Source organism: Cervus canadensis, chromosome 1, assembly GCF_019320065.1.
Source record: "Cervus canadensis isolate Bull #8, Minnesota chromosome 1, ASM1932006v1, whole genome shotgun sequence".
In the NCBI taxonomy this organism is placed as follows: Eukaryota; Metazoa; Chordata; class Mammalia; order Artiodactyla; family Cervidae; genus Cervus; species Cervus canadensis.
In genome coordinates, this window is record NC_057386.1 from 14792088 (window position 1) to 14807669 (window position 15582).

General features: G+C 54.4%; 1 protein-coding gene across 1 annotated transcript; it reads right to left on the reverse strand.

Annotated features, from left to right (window-relative positions):
• Positions 1 to 892: 892 nt before the first annotated feature.
• Positions 893 to 13653, reverse strand: LOC122433363 (angiotensin-converting enzyme-like protein Ace3). The gene is made up of 16 exons (XM_043459803.1): positions 13629 to 13653; positions 13395 to 13531; positions 12833 to 12991; positions 12486 to 12573; positions 12163 to 12306; positions 11222 to 11413; positions 11000 to 11097; positions 10746 to 10918; positions 10228 to 10451; positions 9978 to 10122; positions 8090 to 8188; positions 7577 to 7699; positions 3450 to 3634; positions 2770 to 2952; positions 2498 to 2694; positions 893 to 958 (listed from the first exon to the last, which is right to left on the reverse strand). The coding sequence occupies exons 1-15, from the start codon at positions 13651 to 13653 to the stop codon at positions 2513 to 2515; spliced, it is 2157 nt and encodes a 718-aa protein (XP_043315738.1). The 3' UTR covers positions 893 to 958; positions 2498 to 2512.
• Between the last annotated feature and the right edge of the window lie 1929 nt (positions 13654 to 15582).

The following is a 15582-nucleotide window of genomic DNA, read 5'->3' on the forward strand; positions in this document are numbered from 1 at the left end:
GGAGCCGAAGGGGTTGTTAGAGGCCTCAAATGGTCTTCTGCTGAAGGTTTCTTTCCCGATCTGACCACTGGACTGGACTCGGGCAATGGTATGGATAGACCTTTTGCCCATCCTTACCAAGTGCCCTCCGACTGAATCCCAGTGCCCATGCAGAACTCCTAGTGGCAAGCCCATCCAGGACCTGGTACTGGCATTGTAATGCACAAGGAATATGCAATGAGGTGTTTTCTTTAGAGGCCTGAGAGCTCTTAGCATACAGATACTGCTTAGGAGAAGAACAGATTTAAAACCACATATTAGCAAGTGACACTGATAAAAGTGTCTGAGTACTGGTTGAAAATGAATACAATAGAATAAGCAGATGGGGATGGGGTGAGGTTTACTGAAAGAGCCTTCTTGGAGAGGAGTGGGAGAAGGAGACCACTGTTCACTGAGCATCTTGGTGAGCTTGAAGCTTTGCAGAAGGTCCAACAGCCAGTTTGGAGCCAGCCTTGGAGGGCAAGCATTCAATAGGGCATGCACTTTAGGCAAAGGCTGACGATGGAATCAGTGCAAGGGGCTGAGCTGGGAGGTGGGAGAAAAAGGGAATGACAAAGAAAGACCCTCAGATGCCATTTTGAACATCTAGATTAACTGATGGACAACCAAGTTGTTAAGCAGTTAGACAGGAAGGAAATAATCCAGTGAAAGAAACTTTACAATGGAGGTCCAAAGAAAGAAACTTTACAATGGCGGGTGGGGGAGGGAGGACGGACATGGAGGTTCAGTGAGAGTTTTGCTGGAGTCCAGGTGAGAGGCTTGGAGTCCTGGGCTGGATGTGCCTTTGCCATGCAGAGCCACAATGCCTGATGGGGATCTCGTTGGCCACTGTGGCTGAGGGATGGGAGGGCTGCAAGTGTGGCCTCCTGGGGGGGGCAGAGTTGTCCTGGCTGGCCCCGTGTTGGGGGTAATAGGCTGGCTGTGGAGGAAAGGTGGGGCTGTTTCTCATGGGCTCAGGGCATGGGGTGCTGAGCTCTGAGGAGGGATTTGGGCAGTGGGACACTCATTCACTCACTTACTCACTCACTCAAACATTTTCCAAATCCCCACTGTGTGCCATGGCCTGTGCTGTCTACAGATGTTTCACTGTGTGCTGACCTTACAGAGCTGACAGCTAGTAATGGGGACAAATAAGGACGTTACAGCAAGGCAAAGTAACAGCAGTGACGGAGACATCAAATGAGGGTGCTCTGGAGCCTGCGGTCAGAACAGAAAGTGCTCAGACTCTGCCAGAACTCAAGAAGAACTCTTGAAACCTGGACAGAGGTAGGCTCCATGGAGATCTCAGCCCAGTCCTTCTGTACCCTGATCCCTGACTTCTGGGCTCAGATCCTTAATCTAGAGAGAGCCAGTCCCATCTCTTGGCCACCTTCCCGCTTGCTCAACTGCAGCCCTGATGCCTCCTCTGTGGTTTCTGGCTGTGATGTTACTTCCTCTCAAGGTTCCCCTAATTTCCGACAGACATTGATTTTCAGTCTCCCTGGGGGCCCCTGGGGCCTCAGTCCAAACTCAGTAAGTTCCCATACACCGGGTGTGGCACTCTTGTGTTAGACCCAGGCTGGAAAGAAAGGGCGAAGAGGGGCAGGAGCAGAGGCCTTCCCTTTCTCTTCCTAGGCTTGTCCCTAGAGCGCTCATTCCCCAATGTCCTTCTTAAAGCTCTCCCTCCCCATCCTCCCCTCCTCCACTGAGCCTGGAAAGGTGTTGTTTGCCCTGTGCTCAATCCCCAGGGCAACAGGCCAGGCAGCAGGTGTGTGTGTGTTGAACAAGGCCATCTCTGGAGTGGAGTGGCTGGAGATGAGCTTTGTTTAAATATTAAAGAAGTCAATCATTAATCAAGCCTGGCTGGCTGCCCAGCTACCCACTGTCTGCATTTGGGAGGACCTGGCCTAGGGCAGGGATGGGCCACGGGGCAGTTTGTAAGGCTACTTGCATCTCAGACAGCTGACAGGCAGCTTCTGGGGGCTGGATTATGCAGCCCAACACAGTGCCGGCCAGTATACAGAGTTCAGCGCTCATGAACTGAGCACTGATGTACAGGAGTGTCTGGTTTTACTTGCATGCATCTTATAAAGGCACTGAAGCAGTGTCCTATTTCTAACCATGGCAGATACTCCTTGGGTATTGTAGCCCCTGTCCATCCCCACAGTAGAGTCTGAAGAAAACATTATGTGAAAAACCAGTTTTGGGGTGAGGGGCTAGTTTGCAGGGACACAGACCTTGGATAACTAAAACTATGGATCCTGAACCCTAGGAGAAGGAAGCTGGTCTGGAACCCAGGGCAGACATGGAATCACACAGTCACCTGTGCACGTGGCCTCACACACATGAGTTCACAAACGCACAACTGCCCATGTACCCAGGTCTGCCACGGTTGCACCCAATAGCAGTTGGGTGCTATGCATGCAAGCATTCCCCCCCCCCTCCACTTGGCCACCCTCCTCCTGCCCCCAAACCTCACCAGTTGCACTGGTGTCTAGTCCCAGCTCCCCCATTCATCTGTCATCCACGGAGGCTTCCTGTTGTGCTGTGTGAAAATCCGAATGATGAGGCCAATGGAGCACAACAACAGGAGGAGGCAGAGGCCCAGCAGCATCCACTGTCTCTTGACAACTTGTTGGGGCTCCATGGCTATGCCCAGGAAGTAGGTTTTGGATGCTGGCTCGATGGCATTGGCGTCCTGTGACCTGGGACTCTGTGACTGGGTGCCCTGTGACCGGGCGTCCTGTGACCGGGTGTCTTGTGTACTGGTGTCTCGGGTCAGTGAGGTTTTCTCCAGGGTGTACAGCCTGCGGCCCAGCAGCAGGACAGCCAGTAACATGACAAAGCTCAGGGCCAGCAACGTCCACTGCCCGGATCTGACCTGGTCGGGGTTCAGCTCCATCCCCAGGAATGCTGCCCTGCCGGTTTCTCTGTCTGTGGAAGACACAGGAAACACATAGAGCAGGTGAAGCTGGGGAGGGTGCCTCGTGGTGACCAGAGGGGATCTGACGGCCACAGGCCTTCTCCCCCAGCCTCTGGCACCTGCCTTCCAAAGGTGAGGGCCTTGCCCTGGAAGGAAGGTAGGAAAGAGGAGCAGGAGCAGGAGGAGGAGGAGCAGATGGCACAGGTACGGCCATGTACCCCATGGAGCCCAGCAGTGGCTCCATGCAGGGTCAAAGGGTAAGGTGCCCACCCCGTGCTCAGATCCACCCTGCAGTCTAGCCGGACAAGGGCAAGGAAGCCTCCGAGCCAGTGGCTGGGGCATGGGCTGTGGTCTTGGCCGAGGCTGCATCAGGTGCAGACAGGGTCACACTGCAAGGTCCTTGATGGGCAAGGGGTGAAGGCTGGGCTGTGGTCGGGGCTGGCCGAGGGCAGGCTAGGGTTGGGCCTGGAGCTGGAACAGAGGTGGGACGAGGGTCAGATCATCAAACCTTCAAAGGAACAGCTGAAGTCTGGCCAGCCCAGTATCTCCCCCTGCCGCACGTTCTCAGTGACCAGCCAGTTCAGCAGGGGCTTGAAGTAGGTCATGAGGGCTTTTGTAGACACCTTGGTCTCCCCGGTCATCTTCTCCAGGACCTCCGGCCAGGGCTTGCTCGAGCCCAGCTTCAGGACATCCCTGGGAGGGTAAGTACGGCTGTGAGACTGTGTGGGGGCATCGGCTGATGCTGTGGGACCCCTCAGTATGCCCAACCCCACCTTTAGAGTCTGACTTTGCTAGCCAGACTCTCCCAACAGATGTTCAGCATAATGGATAAAAGCACAAGCTCTGTATGGAAGAGGCCAACACAAGACTGTAAAACAATTATCCTCCAGTTGAAAAAAAGAAAAAGAAATCTCAAACTTTGAAATAATACTAACCTGTGTTTGAATCCTGACTCTGTGACTCAGCTGTGGGACCTTGGGCAAGTACTTAACCTTTCTGAATCTCAATTTCCATATCCATAAAATGGAGAAAATAATAGTACCTACCTCTTAGGGTGGTTGTGTTGGCCAAATAAACACAATTCTAGGAGCATAATTAGGTAGGCAATAAATGTCTGATTACTATTATTATTATTACTAGTACTACCACCGTGAGAATTATTATCCTGGACTCAAATAAGCCTAAAGTCATGAAACACTCTTTCCCATGAGGTGCTCAGTGTCAGCAGAGAGACTGCTTTTCAGTCCCTTCCGGTCTCCCAGGGAGTGTTTGCGAGGATTAGCGAGATTGCAAGCGTGGGATGTGTTCTGTGCACTGCCGGCGGCACTGCAGAAATGTCAGCTGTCTCGAGGCTCACCCAGTGCTCGGTGGCAGGGGGTCTAGCCTTGGGCTTGGCCCATGCACTCAGGTAGGGGGACAGCATGCACTGCAGCCGGGGCTCCAGGCTCCTCCACCCCAGCGTCCCCCACAGAGGCAGCAGGAGGTGTATGTTGATACTTCTCAACCTGCCTCCCCCATCTGACCTGGAGAGAGGTGGGGCTGAGAGGCCCAGAGGCCTAGAGTATGAAATCTAGGCTGTCAAGACTCAGGTTCAAGACCCAGCAGTGCTAGTTAGGGGCTCACAGCCACAGACGATCAACTTAACCTCTCTCAGCCTCAGGTTCTTCATCAGTAAAACTGGCCCCCATTAATACCTGCATTTCACTGTGGTGAGGATGAAGACACAGAACGGCAGCAAAGAGGGCTTTGTAGCTTGCCAAGTCTTATATGCATTGCTTAATAAACAACTGGGGAAGAATAAGGTGGGGAAACTAAGGGTCAGTAGATCCGTGGCAGAGACCACTGGGGGAAAATGTAGTTAGGATCCTAGAGAAATGGAGGAGAAAAGTCATCAAGATAGAAAGAAAAAAACAAATGAAACCCCAAAACTACTTTTAGGTAAGAGGATTTTATCAATTGCAGGCAGGTACTGTGAAAATCAATGGCAGGTACTGTGAAAAAGGAAGGACCTGGTAGGGGAAAGTCTCAACCACTGAGAGTCTGCCTACTCAGAAATAGTCCTTCAGGTTGGGTGGGACAAGAGGTTTGACGCGGCAGCACACGAGACTTGCAAAGTCTGGGCACTCCAGACTGGGCACTGTCTGGAGCCCTCCATTCCAGGGTGGCAGAAAAGGGCCCGTGGATGGGATCAGGTCCTCATGGTAAGGTGAGGCAGGGGAATTTGGGAACTTGGACCAAGTCCACTTCTACCTTTCATTCCCAATGGCACCAACCTAGAGGCTGCCCCAGGGCGATCACATTTAGGAAAATGAGTCAAAAGTAGCAAAATCAAGTTTTAAGCTCTATTAGGGAAAAGAGCAGCCAAGAATCTTGCCTTCCCCTTTTCGCCCGCAAGCGCTTGCCTGCCCCATCCTTCCACAAAAGGCCTAGAGATGACTGGCAAGGCCTTGGCATGCTTTGGTACCAAGTCAGACCCTGGGAGCCTTATATGTCTTGGGTGGAGAGGGGTAGAGAAGTGATGAGAAAGACTGAGGTCAAATGTCTCACCGGTCAAGTGGGATAAAGGCTCAGAGTCAAAAGTGAGTTGATGCTGGGCTTCCCTCATGGCTCAGGGGGTAAAGAATCTGCCTGCCAGTGCAAGAGACACGGGTTTGATCCCTGATCCGGGAAGATTCCCTCACGCTGTGGAGCAACTAAGCCTGTGGGTCACAACTTCGGAGCCTGTGCTCTAGGACACAGGAGCCACAACTACTGAGTCCACGTGTCGCAACTTCTGCAGCCCGAGCACCTAGAAGCCAGGCTCTGCAATAAGAGAAACCATGGCAATGAGAAGTCCAATCACCACAACCAGAGAGTAGCCCCTCGCTCCCCACAACTAGAGAAATAGCCTGAGCAGCAACAAAGACTCAGCACAGCCAAAAATATAAAATTACTTAAAAAAAAACTTAAGAGTACTCTTGAAAATATCCAATGAATATTAAAGTGTATTTTTTAAAAAAGAGTTGTATAGAAAACAGAAGTCTGCTATTTCTTGTACTCTTGTGTTGAGGGGCAGAGTTCTCTCCTTGGTTCCCTGGCAAGACCTACTTACCCTTTCTGCATGTTCACCAAATCCCTTTCCTGCTGCACCAGCTCCTTTCTTGCCATGTGGTTATTGACTTATCCTGTGGCCCATTGCCCCCTGCTGGACGCAGGGCAGGCCGTTTGGCTTATGCACAGGTAAATGTTTGCTGAATGAATAAATGATGGGCAGCCAGAGACATGAACGCAGGGAGCCGAGAGGCCCCTTCTGTTCCACACATTCTGAGAAGCTCAAACCTGAGCAGTTGGCTAGGATAAATCCCAGGAGTATGAAAAGATGAAAAAGCAAATAGACTAGGGAGACAAGAAGGCATGTCAGGTGCAGTCCTCCTGGGAGCAAAGGCAAGGATCAGTCTTGCAACTCTGTCTGGCCTCGTGCATACTGACAAGCTGCATGGTGGAATCACGAACGTGCTCATTACCTTTGCAAAGGATGCAAAATTATTGTGGATAATTATTAGGATACTAAAGAGTGGCTTTGTTCATCCTCTGGGGAACCAGGAATAAAACTCAACATGACCTTGACCGATTATGGTAATGGACCTACTGAAATCGGTTGAAATGCAATGAGAAAAAGATTACGTCAGTGGGGCGGGCTCCATATCCCAGAGACTGGAGTGCTGACCTTGGGACCAGAGGACCCTGGTCTAGCTTCACCAGAACAGCATCCTTTATAACTGATGGAAGCAACAGGGTGGAAGATAATGTGTTCTGGAGTCACCTTGGGCCTCAAAGCATGATTCTGCCACTTCCTAGAGCAGCAATATGCAATTATACCTCTCTGAGCTTCAGTTTCATCATTTATGAAACATGGATAATAAAATCCACTTTGCAAGTTATGAACTGCTAACGTGAACACTGTAAGAGCGCTTGTTAGAGAGCCAGCCTGTGGCAGTAAAGGCCTCCAGCCCAGGTCAGCCTCTCACTCCACTCCAGGTTTCCTTCAGGGCCAGAAACCTGCACTACAGAGGTAGGGATGGAAAGGATGGACTAGACACCAAGTGTGGGGAAAAAAGACTGCGGGTAGGGGGTCAAAGTAGATAGACCACAAGCTGATCCGAGTTGGCCAAGAGGTTGGTGCAAAAGCAACCTGGATCAGCCTGGGAACTGGGTTCAGGCACCTCCGAGAAAAAATAGGCAAAGCAGAGTGCACCCCAGGATGCATCAAGTGCTGCTGAGAAGCTAGGCAGGCACCTTGCAAGGGAAGAGTAAGGGGATTCAGATAGAAGATGGAGGCAGAGGTGAGACCCCAACACTGGCTTCCCATCTGGGACAGTTCGATTTATTGACAACATGAGCAAGTGCGTGCATGCATACATGTGTGTGTGTGCATGTTAGCAGGAGGGGTTAAACCGTCTCTCTGACCACAGGGGCTACATAAGAGGAAATGGGCTTTGATTAACATAGGAGAGACTGTAGTCTGACAGAGGGAAGAACTTCCACTAGAACATAAGCTCTGTTCAGGGGACCTAGGGTGGAGCCAGGTGAGGAGAGAGGCCTGGGGCAGGCTTCCAGCGAGGTGGGGAAGGACAAGGGAAGGGGGAGGACACTCACTCCAGGAGCTTCCCAGCCTCCTTGGAGTTATAGATGTCACAGCGGTGCAGCGGCCCCATGTGGCCCGAGGCCTTGCAGAGTGCTTCATGGAACTGGAATTGGAGCACGAGGCTGAGAAAGTACCTGGGGAGGGAAGGCGAGGCCGGCTGGGGGTGTGGCAGGGGTGGGCTCGGGTCAGTGGGCCACTGTCAGGTAGGCTGGCCCTGGGATACTGCAGGGTCTCTCCTTCCTAACCTTCTGGACTCACGCACCCCCGCCCCACTCCTGCTCACCTCTCGGGACAGCAGACACACTTTCCCATCACGCTGCCCTCCGCAGGGGAGCTGATGTGAAAACTCAGCGTGCTAAGGACAAGGCCCTCAGGAGGTGGTGCCATCCGACGGGAGGAGATGGGGAGGCGTGCAGGGGGAGGACATTTGGGTCTGGGGCCTTCCTGAAAATCCTCCGCCTGGGTCCTGTGTCCCCCAACCCCCAGCCCCCCGGCCGGTTCTGCTGGAGTGGCCCAGACCTTACCGTATGTAGGGCAAGCTGGCAGAGATGTGGAACTTGGCGCCTGGATCAAAGTCCTCCTCTGTCCGAGGGATGGGAGGGCACAGGCCCTGGTACTTCAACCTGGGGGGCGGTGGTGTTAATCCAGGGCTTGAAAGTGCCACCTGGTAAGATTTCCAGAGCCCTTTTCCTTCTGAAGCATTTGCACAGCTATCAAAGCAACTTGGCATGAGGAGGACACTTAATGCATTTTATTGATTAAATAAATGAGTTGAAAACACATGGGATTGGGAATCAGAGAATTAAACAATTACAGGAGTTAACATTGAGCATGTCCTCTCTGCAGGAACCGTGCCGAGTTCTCCATACTGGCTCCCTCAACACTATCCCGGCTCTGGGGACACGGGAGGGAACGAGCTAGGCAGGGTCCCTGCTTTCATCCCAATGATGGGGGATGGCCATGGACCAACCAACCAAGTGGTTTCATCTGGTAAGAAGTGCTGAGAAGAAAACACAGCACCATCCCTGTGGTATGGAGGAAAACCGAGGCTTAGAGACCAGGGAGTTGGTAGCAGGACATGGCAGAGTTGCGGGCAGACCCCGGTAACTGCTGGCTTTGCCCCTCTGAGCTGTGTGACTGTGGGAAAGTTGATTGTTACCGAGCCTGGTTGTCAAGTGTTGTCTGTGAAATGGACATAACGTGCGCCATCTTTGGGGCGGACTCGCCGTTTCATGTTGGCCCTCTGGAGCCCTGAACAGTCCTCACGGGGAGGCTCCTCTCTCATCCATGAGGTTGTGTTCAAGGACCAGGGAGTTGCCCCCTCCCTCAGCCTCTGGCTTCCATCACTCAGGGGGTGGTGGGCGTGGCTGAGGGAGGGGGCAACCTCCCTCAGTCCAGATGGCTGGTGGGGGTGCCCTTGGAGGGGACACAAGGTCAAGACTCTGCCAGTCCCCCCAGTGAGGTCCAGTCCTGAATTCGGGGTGGGAGTCGGAAGGTGAGAGGACAAAGGGAGGGGCAGCCCGCTCTGCCATCCCTGGGTGGCAGTGTGACCGCAGGCTGGTCACCTCTTCTTCCTCTGGGAGTGGCCATGGGTCATTGTAAAGGTTCAAGTCAGCCTAAGGGCTTGATGCAGAACTGGTGGGCCCTTCGGGAGCACCTGTGGCCGGCAGACCTGAGGTGGTCGGTCTGAGGCCTGGTGGAGAAGGGAAGCCTTGCCCATGGGCAATTATTATCCAATCTAACAGCCAGGGGTCGGTGATGGGATGGACACGGGTGCCCCTCACTCAAGACTGATGCTGCCTGACTGCTGGGGGGCTCCTTCACTGCCAATCCTGCCCACAGACAGACCTGGGGACACACAGTCAGAGACAGGTGTGTGTCTATGTGTGTCTGTGTGTGTGTTGGGATAATAGGAAAGGGGGCAGTGGGCTTGCCCTTGTCATATAAGGACTCTCCACCAGAAGGAAAGAGTTCAGACCCCAAACACCCCCTCTGCTGACCCCACTGGGAGGCAGAGAAGGGAGGGGAGGAGCAGGACAGCCTGCCTGGTGGTCAGCATCCTGTTCTTGGAGGGCCCAAGTGCGACCACCGTGCGAACTTGCTGGCCTCCAGAGATCCCCCGAGGGGCTACGAGCCTGCTGAGTGCTGGTGCCAGATTCGACACAATCCCCCAAGACTCACGCTCCGGCCCTACCCACTTCAGCAGGAATGCTTTTGTCTGGGGACAACAGACAGCCAATGTCACCCCAGGGCTTTCCCGTGGCTGCAGATTAGCAGCGTCACACACCCAGCTCTGCCCCCGGAGACGAGACGGTGGTGCCCTTTGGGAGCAGGCGGTCCCCTTGAGGCTGCCCCAAAAGCCCACCCTAGTCCAGCCATGGCTAGAGGGGCCCGAATGGCGGTCCTCCCCACCTGAGGTTCCACCACTCCTGGTTGTACATGTCCTTTTCGATGGTGCCATCAAAGACCTTCCAGCGAAACAGGTCCATCAGGTAGGCGAAGGGGATAAAGGCGATCTTCTCCAGGGCAACGCTCATCAGGAAATTGACCTCCTCCTCTGGAGAAAGCGGAGGGGGGGCAGTCAGGAGGCGGCGCTGGTCCCGCCTCCCCTAGGCCTTGCCCCGGGGGGCCCCAGGCCTGGGATCCTCCTGGTCCCCATCACCTTTGTCCTGGTGCTGTTGGCTGAGCAGGCCTCTGTTGAGCAGGTGCTTGTGGGAGGAGGCTGAGAGGGTGACCACCGACCCCACGGCCTCCTCGAAGGCTGGGTTGGCGCCTGCACGGAAAATCACCGAGAGGTTCTTGTATTGCAGGAAGTACTGGATGTGGCCCATCTGGTGGAAGATGGACAGCAGGTCTTCTATGGTCACTTCGGTGCACTTCTTTATCCTAGGGTTAAAGGGCACGGGTCAAGGAGCATGGGGATGCCCTGGGAGAAGAAATTTCCCTGTTCAGGCTCTGTTAAAGGGACTGGGTGGTCGGGCTGGAGACCAGCAGGGCCTGGTGCCCTTGGTACTCCAGGCGCCACATCCGAGCACCGGCCAGGCCCTTGGCTTTCACACTTATTTCCCCCAGGTGGCCAGCTCACCGCCCCCCAGCCCCGGCTGCCACCCCGCTGAGACAGGCAGGCCGGTGGAGAGCAGGAGCAGAGGCGGGGGCCAGTGCCAGCCACAGGGTACACACCTGAAGTCCTGCCCGTTGTAGAAGTCCCAGGCAGACGCGTGGCACTCCACCTCCCGCCCGTCGGTCGGCCTCTCCATCATGGAGTTTGTCCAGAACTCGGGCGGGGTGGAAAGCATCCCCATGGAGGTGAAGAACTTTTCAGCCTCTTGGAACATTTTCTCAGGCTTCCAGTGCTGTGGGGAAGAGGAAGCGTGTGGGGCCCCGCCCAGGGGGCTGGGGGGTCGGGCAGGGCAGACAGGGGCCCGAGCGCTGACCTGGCCTTGCATGATCTTCGTGATGTCCTCGGGGGGCTTCTCCGGGAAGGGCAGGGCCAGGTCTAAGATGTTGACCCAGGACTGAGCCCACATGTTCCCTGGAAGAGGAGGGGAAGGGTTAAAGGAGGCGGGAGACCGTCTCTCCCCACCGACTGAGCGCCTGCTCGCCTGCTCGGGAGGCCTACTCCACCTGCCCGCCTCTGCCGCCAGCTGGGGCTTTACCCAGGACGTGGGCAGGGATGGGCCCCCTCAGGTCGATGAGCTCGGGCCCGTAGAAGCGGTAGAGGGCCCGGCGCACGTAGGCGTGCAGGTTCAGGTAGAGCGGCTGCAGCTCCTGGAACAGCTGCTCCAGGTCTTCCTGCAGTGAGTCGGACTCGTACTTGGACCGCCACAAGGCCCCCATGTCTTGGTAACCTAGGACAGGGGAGGGGGCTCAGGGGTGACCCCCACCCACCCTTCAGCCTGGCCTGGCTGGCAGGAGACCCAGGCACCTGCTAGGGAAGCCAACTGACCTCCTAGATCCTCGAGGCCTTTATCTGCCAAACAGGAAAGACACCCCCCACCAAGGTCACCATCCGTATAGGATGAGAGTGGGATGGAAAGGTGCTACTGAGCATCCTCTGGGCCTGGGCGGACAGGGTCTGCTCCTCTTTCACCACCTGGAGCCCCACCCACCCGGGCTGCCTTTCTTCAGATCCTCCCGAGGACTTCTTGTTGCCCGGCTTGCTCCATCTTTCAGGCCTTGGATGAATGTCAGCGAGGCCCTCCCCGCCCACCTGGCTGAAACAGGGTCCCTTCTTCTCTCTCTGCAGCCCCATCCTTCTCAGCACTTATCCTGGGTGGTGACTGGAAATGAGCGTCTGTCTCCCAGAGGCCTATAAGCCCGGGGAGGGTGGGCACCTTCCCCGTCTTTCCACCTGTGCATCCTCAGACCCTCCCCAGCAGCGGCACACCCCAGTCGTAGTGATCAGTTGCTGTTTGTGGATCCACACGACGAGTGACCCACCTCTGGGCTCCCCAGCAGCAGGGCTCAGGGCTCAGGGTTCCTGACTCCAGATCCTACCCAGACTCGGCTTCACCCTTCCCAGGACTGCCGGGAGCCCCATGAAGGACGCAGTCTGCCCAGCTTGATGGCCCGGCAGGTGCGGGGCGAGGGGCCTCACCATTGAGCTTTGCAGCCTTGTTGCTGAGCTGCACATAGCGCTCAAAGGTCATGCGGAGCTGGCGACCCACGGCATCCCGCCAGCCCTGCCAGGCCCACAGCAGCTCCTTCTGGTCTCGGGAGGTGGCCATGACTTCTTCGAGGTCTGTACCCAGAAAAGGAGCCGAAGTGGGACCTCACTCCAGCCGGCCTTCTGCCCTCTCCAGCCGTGGGCAGCCCCTCCCCAAGTGCAGCTGGGGCTGGGAGGAAGGTGGGAATCCGGAGGCTCCTGGAACGGGCTGTGTTGAGACTCTGGGGTAGGTGGGGGTGGGCTCGGGTGCTCACCAGGCTCCAGGGGCAGGCAGGGCCCCTCATTCAGGCAGACCTGGGCCATGCTGTACGTGGTCTCCATGTAGGCCAGAATCTGGTTGTACTGGGGGGACAGGTGTCACCCAGGGCAGGCCCGCAGCCATGGGCCCACCCCCAGCGCTAGTCCCACCAGCTGGGAGAGGCAGGCCTGGCCAAGGCATGGTCCCATCTTCCCACTGGCCTCTGCTCACCTCCCCCACCCACCCAGAGAAAGCTCTGGCCCTGCCTCCCCCAACCTCCTTCCAGGCAGCTCCCCACCCAGCGGCCTGCCCACCCCTGGGGTGGGGAGCATGTGCCTGGAGACCTGGGGGCTCGTCCATCACCTCCCGGAGCTCCTCCTTGGGCAGGGCCGCCTTGTCTACGTTCAGCAGCTTACTCAGCATGCGCTTCACGTCCGGGTCCTGGAAGTTGGCGATCTTAAACAGGCGGGCCCGCGTGCCAAAGTACAGCGTGTGCTGGGACTTCTCCACGTCCTTGTAGAGCTGGAAGGACGGTCACCATGTTTGTCGTGCGAGGGTGAAGGAGAGGGTGAGGGTGTCACATTGAACTCCAGGGCCCAGCCCCACAGCCTGCTTCCAAAGCCCCTTTAAAGGGTCTGGAATCATTGAAACTTTGCTAAGAGCGAGAAGGGAGGGAACCTGGCCCCTAAAAGCAAGCAGGTGATATTTACAAGAGGAAAGCTAGAGGTTCTAGCCCAGAGAGCTTTCAGGGCTCCAGGAGGCCTAGAGCCTGACATCTGTTCCAACATGTGCTTTGGGGCTTCCCTCTCTCATCCAGCTCTGGAAGAGGGGCAAAAGGTGTGACTCCTTGCCCCCCAGCATCCCTGCTCCGTGACCCCTGAGAAGAACAAGGGGAGAAGGGGCAGGGGTGGAAGTGGTACCACACCATCTCCTCTTGATTTTTCTTGGTGATGTTGGTGACATAGTTCCAGGCGGCCTCCATGAACCGGTTCCACACAACCTGGGCTGTTCGCTCGTAAAACTGCAGGAAGGCCTTTGCCACAGTCTCATTGTAGAGCTGGTCTGCAGAGAAGGAGAAGGGCATCAATTGTCCTGGGAGGGGCCTGCCCCTGCCTGGTCCCCTGGTCTGATCCCACGTTCCCTCGGGTCCCAGCCCCACCTGAGTCCCGGTCACCCTGAGCCATGGCACAACAGAAGAGCACAAATAGGGAAGGTCCAGGGCAAGTCCATCTTGATCCCATGACCAAGAGAACAGCAGCGCTGGAGGGGGCTGTGGCCCAATCACGGTCCAGCTCCATATTGTGACATCAGGGGCTAAAGGGTCAGTCGTGGAATGTCAGAAAGGGAAAGGCCCCACCTAACTTCTGGCCCAACTGTCCCCATTTTACAGGTGAGGAGACTGAGGTCTAGAAAGCTCTAGCCGTACTACCCGGTTCACACCAGGTCAGTGGCAGAGCCAAAAGGACAACCGGGGCTCTTAATGTCTAGACCAGAGCTTGTCCCACCCGACTTGGTCACTTCTCCCTGGCATTGGAGCCACCCTTGATCTTGACCAGGGATTGATGAACCCCCTCCCTCCACAGGCTGGCATTACTTCTGAGCCGGTGAGTGGGAGGATGGATGAATGGATAGACAGAAGGAAAAGACCTCTCTGGGCCTCTGGATTCTGGAAGCACAGTTGTCTTTCCATGTTCTTCTGACTTGACCGCCTATGTTCACATTTTTTTGGCCTTTTTCTCCCTTGAGGGATGTATGATTGACCTCGGGCTACTCCTCTCTTTCACTGTCCTTACACCTGTTTCTCAAGGGAGAGCCCTATACCATGAGTTTGCTGTCAGGAGGCACAGAAGGTAAGGGGCCATCTCTCAGGATTAAAAAAAAGTACTTTTTGGTTGCTTGGTTATTATCTGGTTACTATTATCTTCATGCTATACATGTCACCCTCTGGATTTATTTATCTTGCAACAAGAAGTTTATAATTATTGATGGCCTTCACCCATTTCACCCACCCACCCTTGCCTCTGGTGTTCACCATCTCTATATCTTTGAGTTCAATTTTGTTTTGTTTTGTTTGGGGGTGTTTTTAGGATTTTTATTGTTGTTGTTGTTGTGTGTGCTCAGCTGCTCAGTCATGTCTGACTCTCTGCGACCCTATGGACTGCAGCTCCTCAGGCTCCTCTGTCCATGGGATTTACCCGGCAAGAATACTGGAGTGGGTTGCCATTTCCTCCTCCAAATGATCTTCCTGACTCAGGGATTGAACCCACATCTCCTGTGTCTCCTTCATTGCAGGCAGATTCTTTACTGCTGAGCCATTGGGCAGGCTTTGTATTTTAGATTCTGCGTATAAAGGAGATCATACAGTATTTGCCCTTCTCTGTCTGACCTATTTCATTTAGCATAATGCTAAATCCATCCATGTTGTTGCAAATGGCAAGCGTGCCTTCTTTTACATGGCTGAATAGTATTCCTGTGCGTGTACATGCACGTGTGTGTGTGTGTTACATTTTAAATTTCCATCTGTGGACACTTAGACTGTTTCCATATCTCAGCTATTGTAAATAATGCTGCAATGAACCTGGGGGTGCAGATATCAAGACACTAATTTCATTTTCTTTGGATACATACCCAGGAGTGGAATTGCTCTATCATATGGTAGTTCTTCAGGCACTCTATCACATCTAATCCCTTGAATCTATTTGTCACTTCCACTGTATAATTGTAAGGGATTTGATTTAGGTTATACCTGAATGGTCTAGTGGTTTCCCCTACTTTCTTTAAGTCTGAATTTTGCAATAAGGAGTTCATGATCTGAGCCACAGTCAGCTCCTGGTGTTGTTTTTGCTGACTATACAGAACTTCTCTATCTTTGGCTGCAGAGACTATAATCAATCTGATTTCAGTATTGACCATCTGGTGATGTCCATGTGTAGAGTCTTTTCTTGTGTTGTTGGAAGAGGGTGTTTGCTATGACCAGTGTGTTCTCCTGGCAAAACTATATTAGCCTTTGCCCTGCTTCATTCTGTACTCCAAGGCCAAATTTGCCTGTTACTCCAGGTGTTTCTTGACTCCCTACTTTTGCATTCCAGTCACCTATAAGGAAAAGGACATCT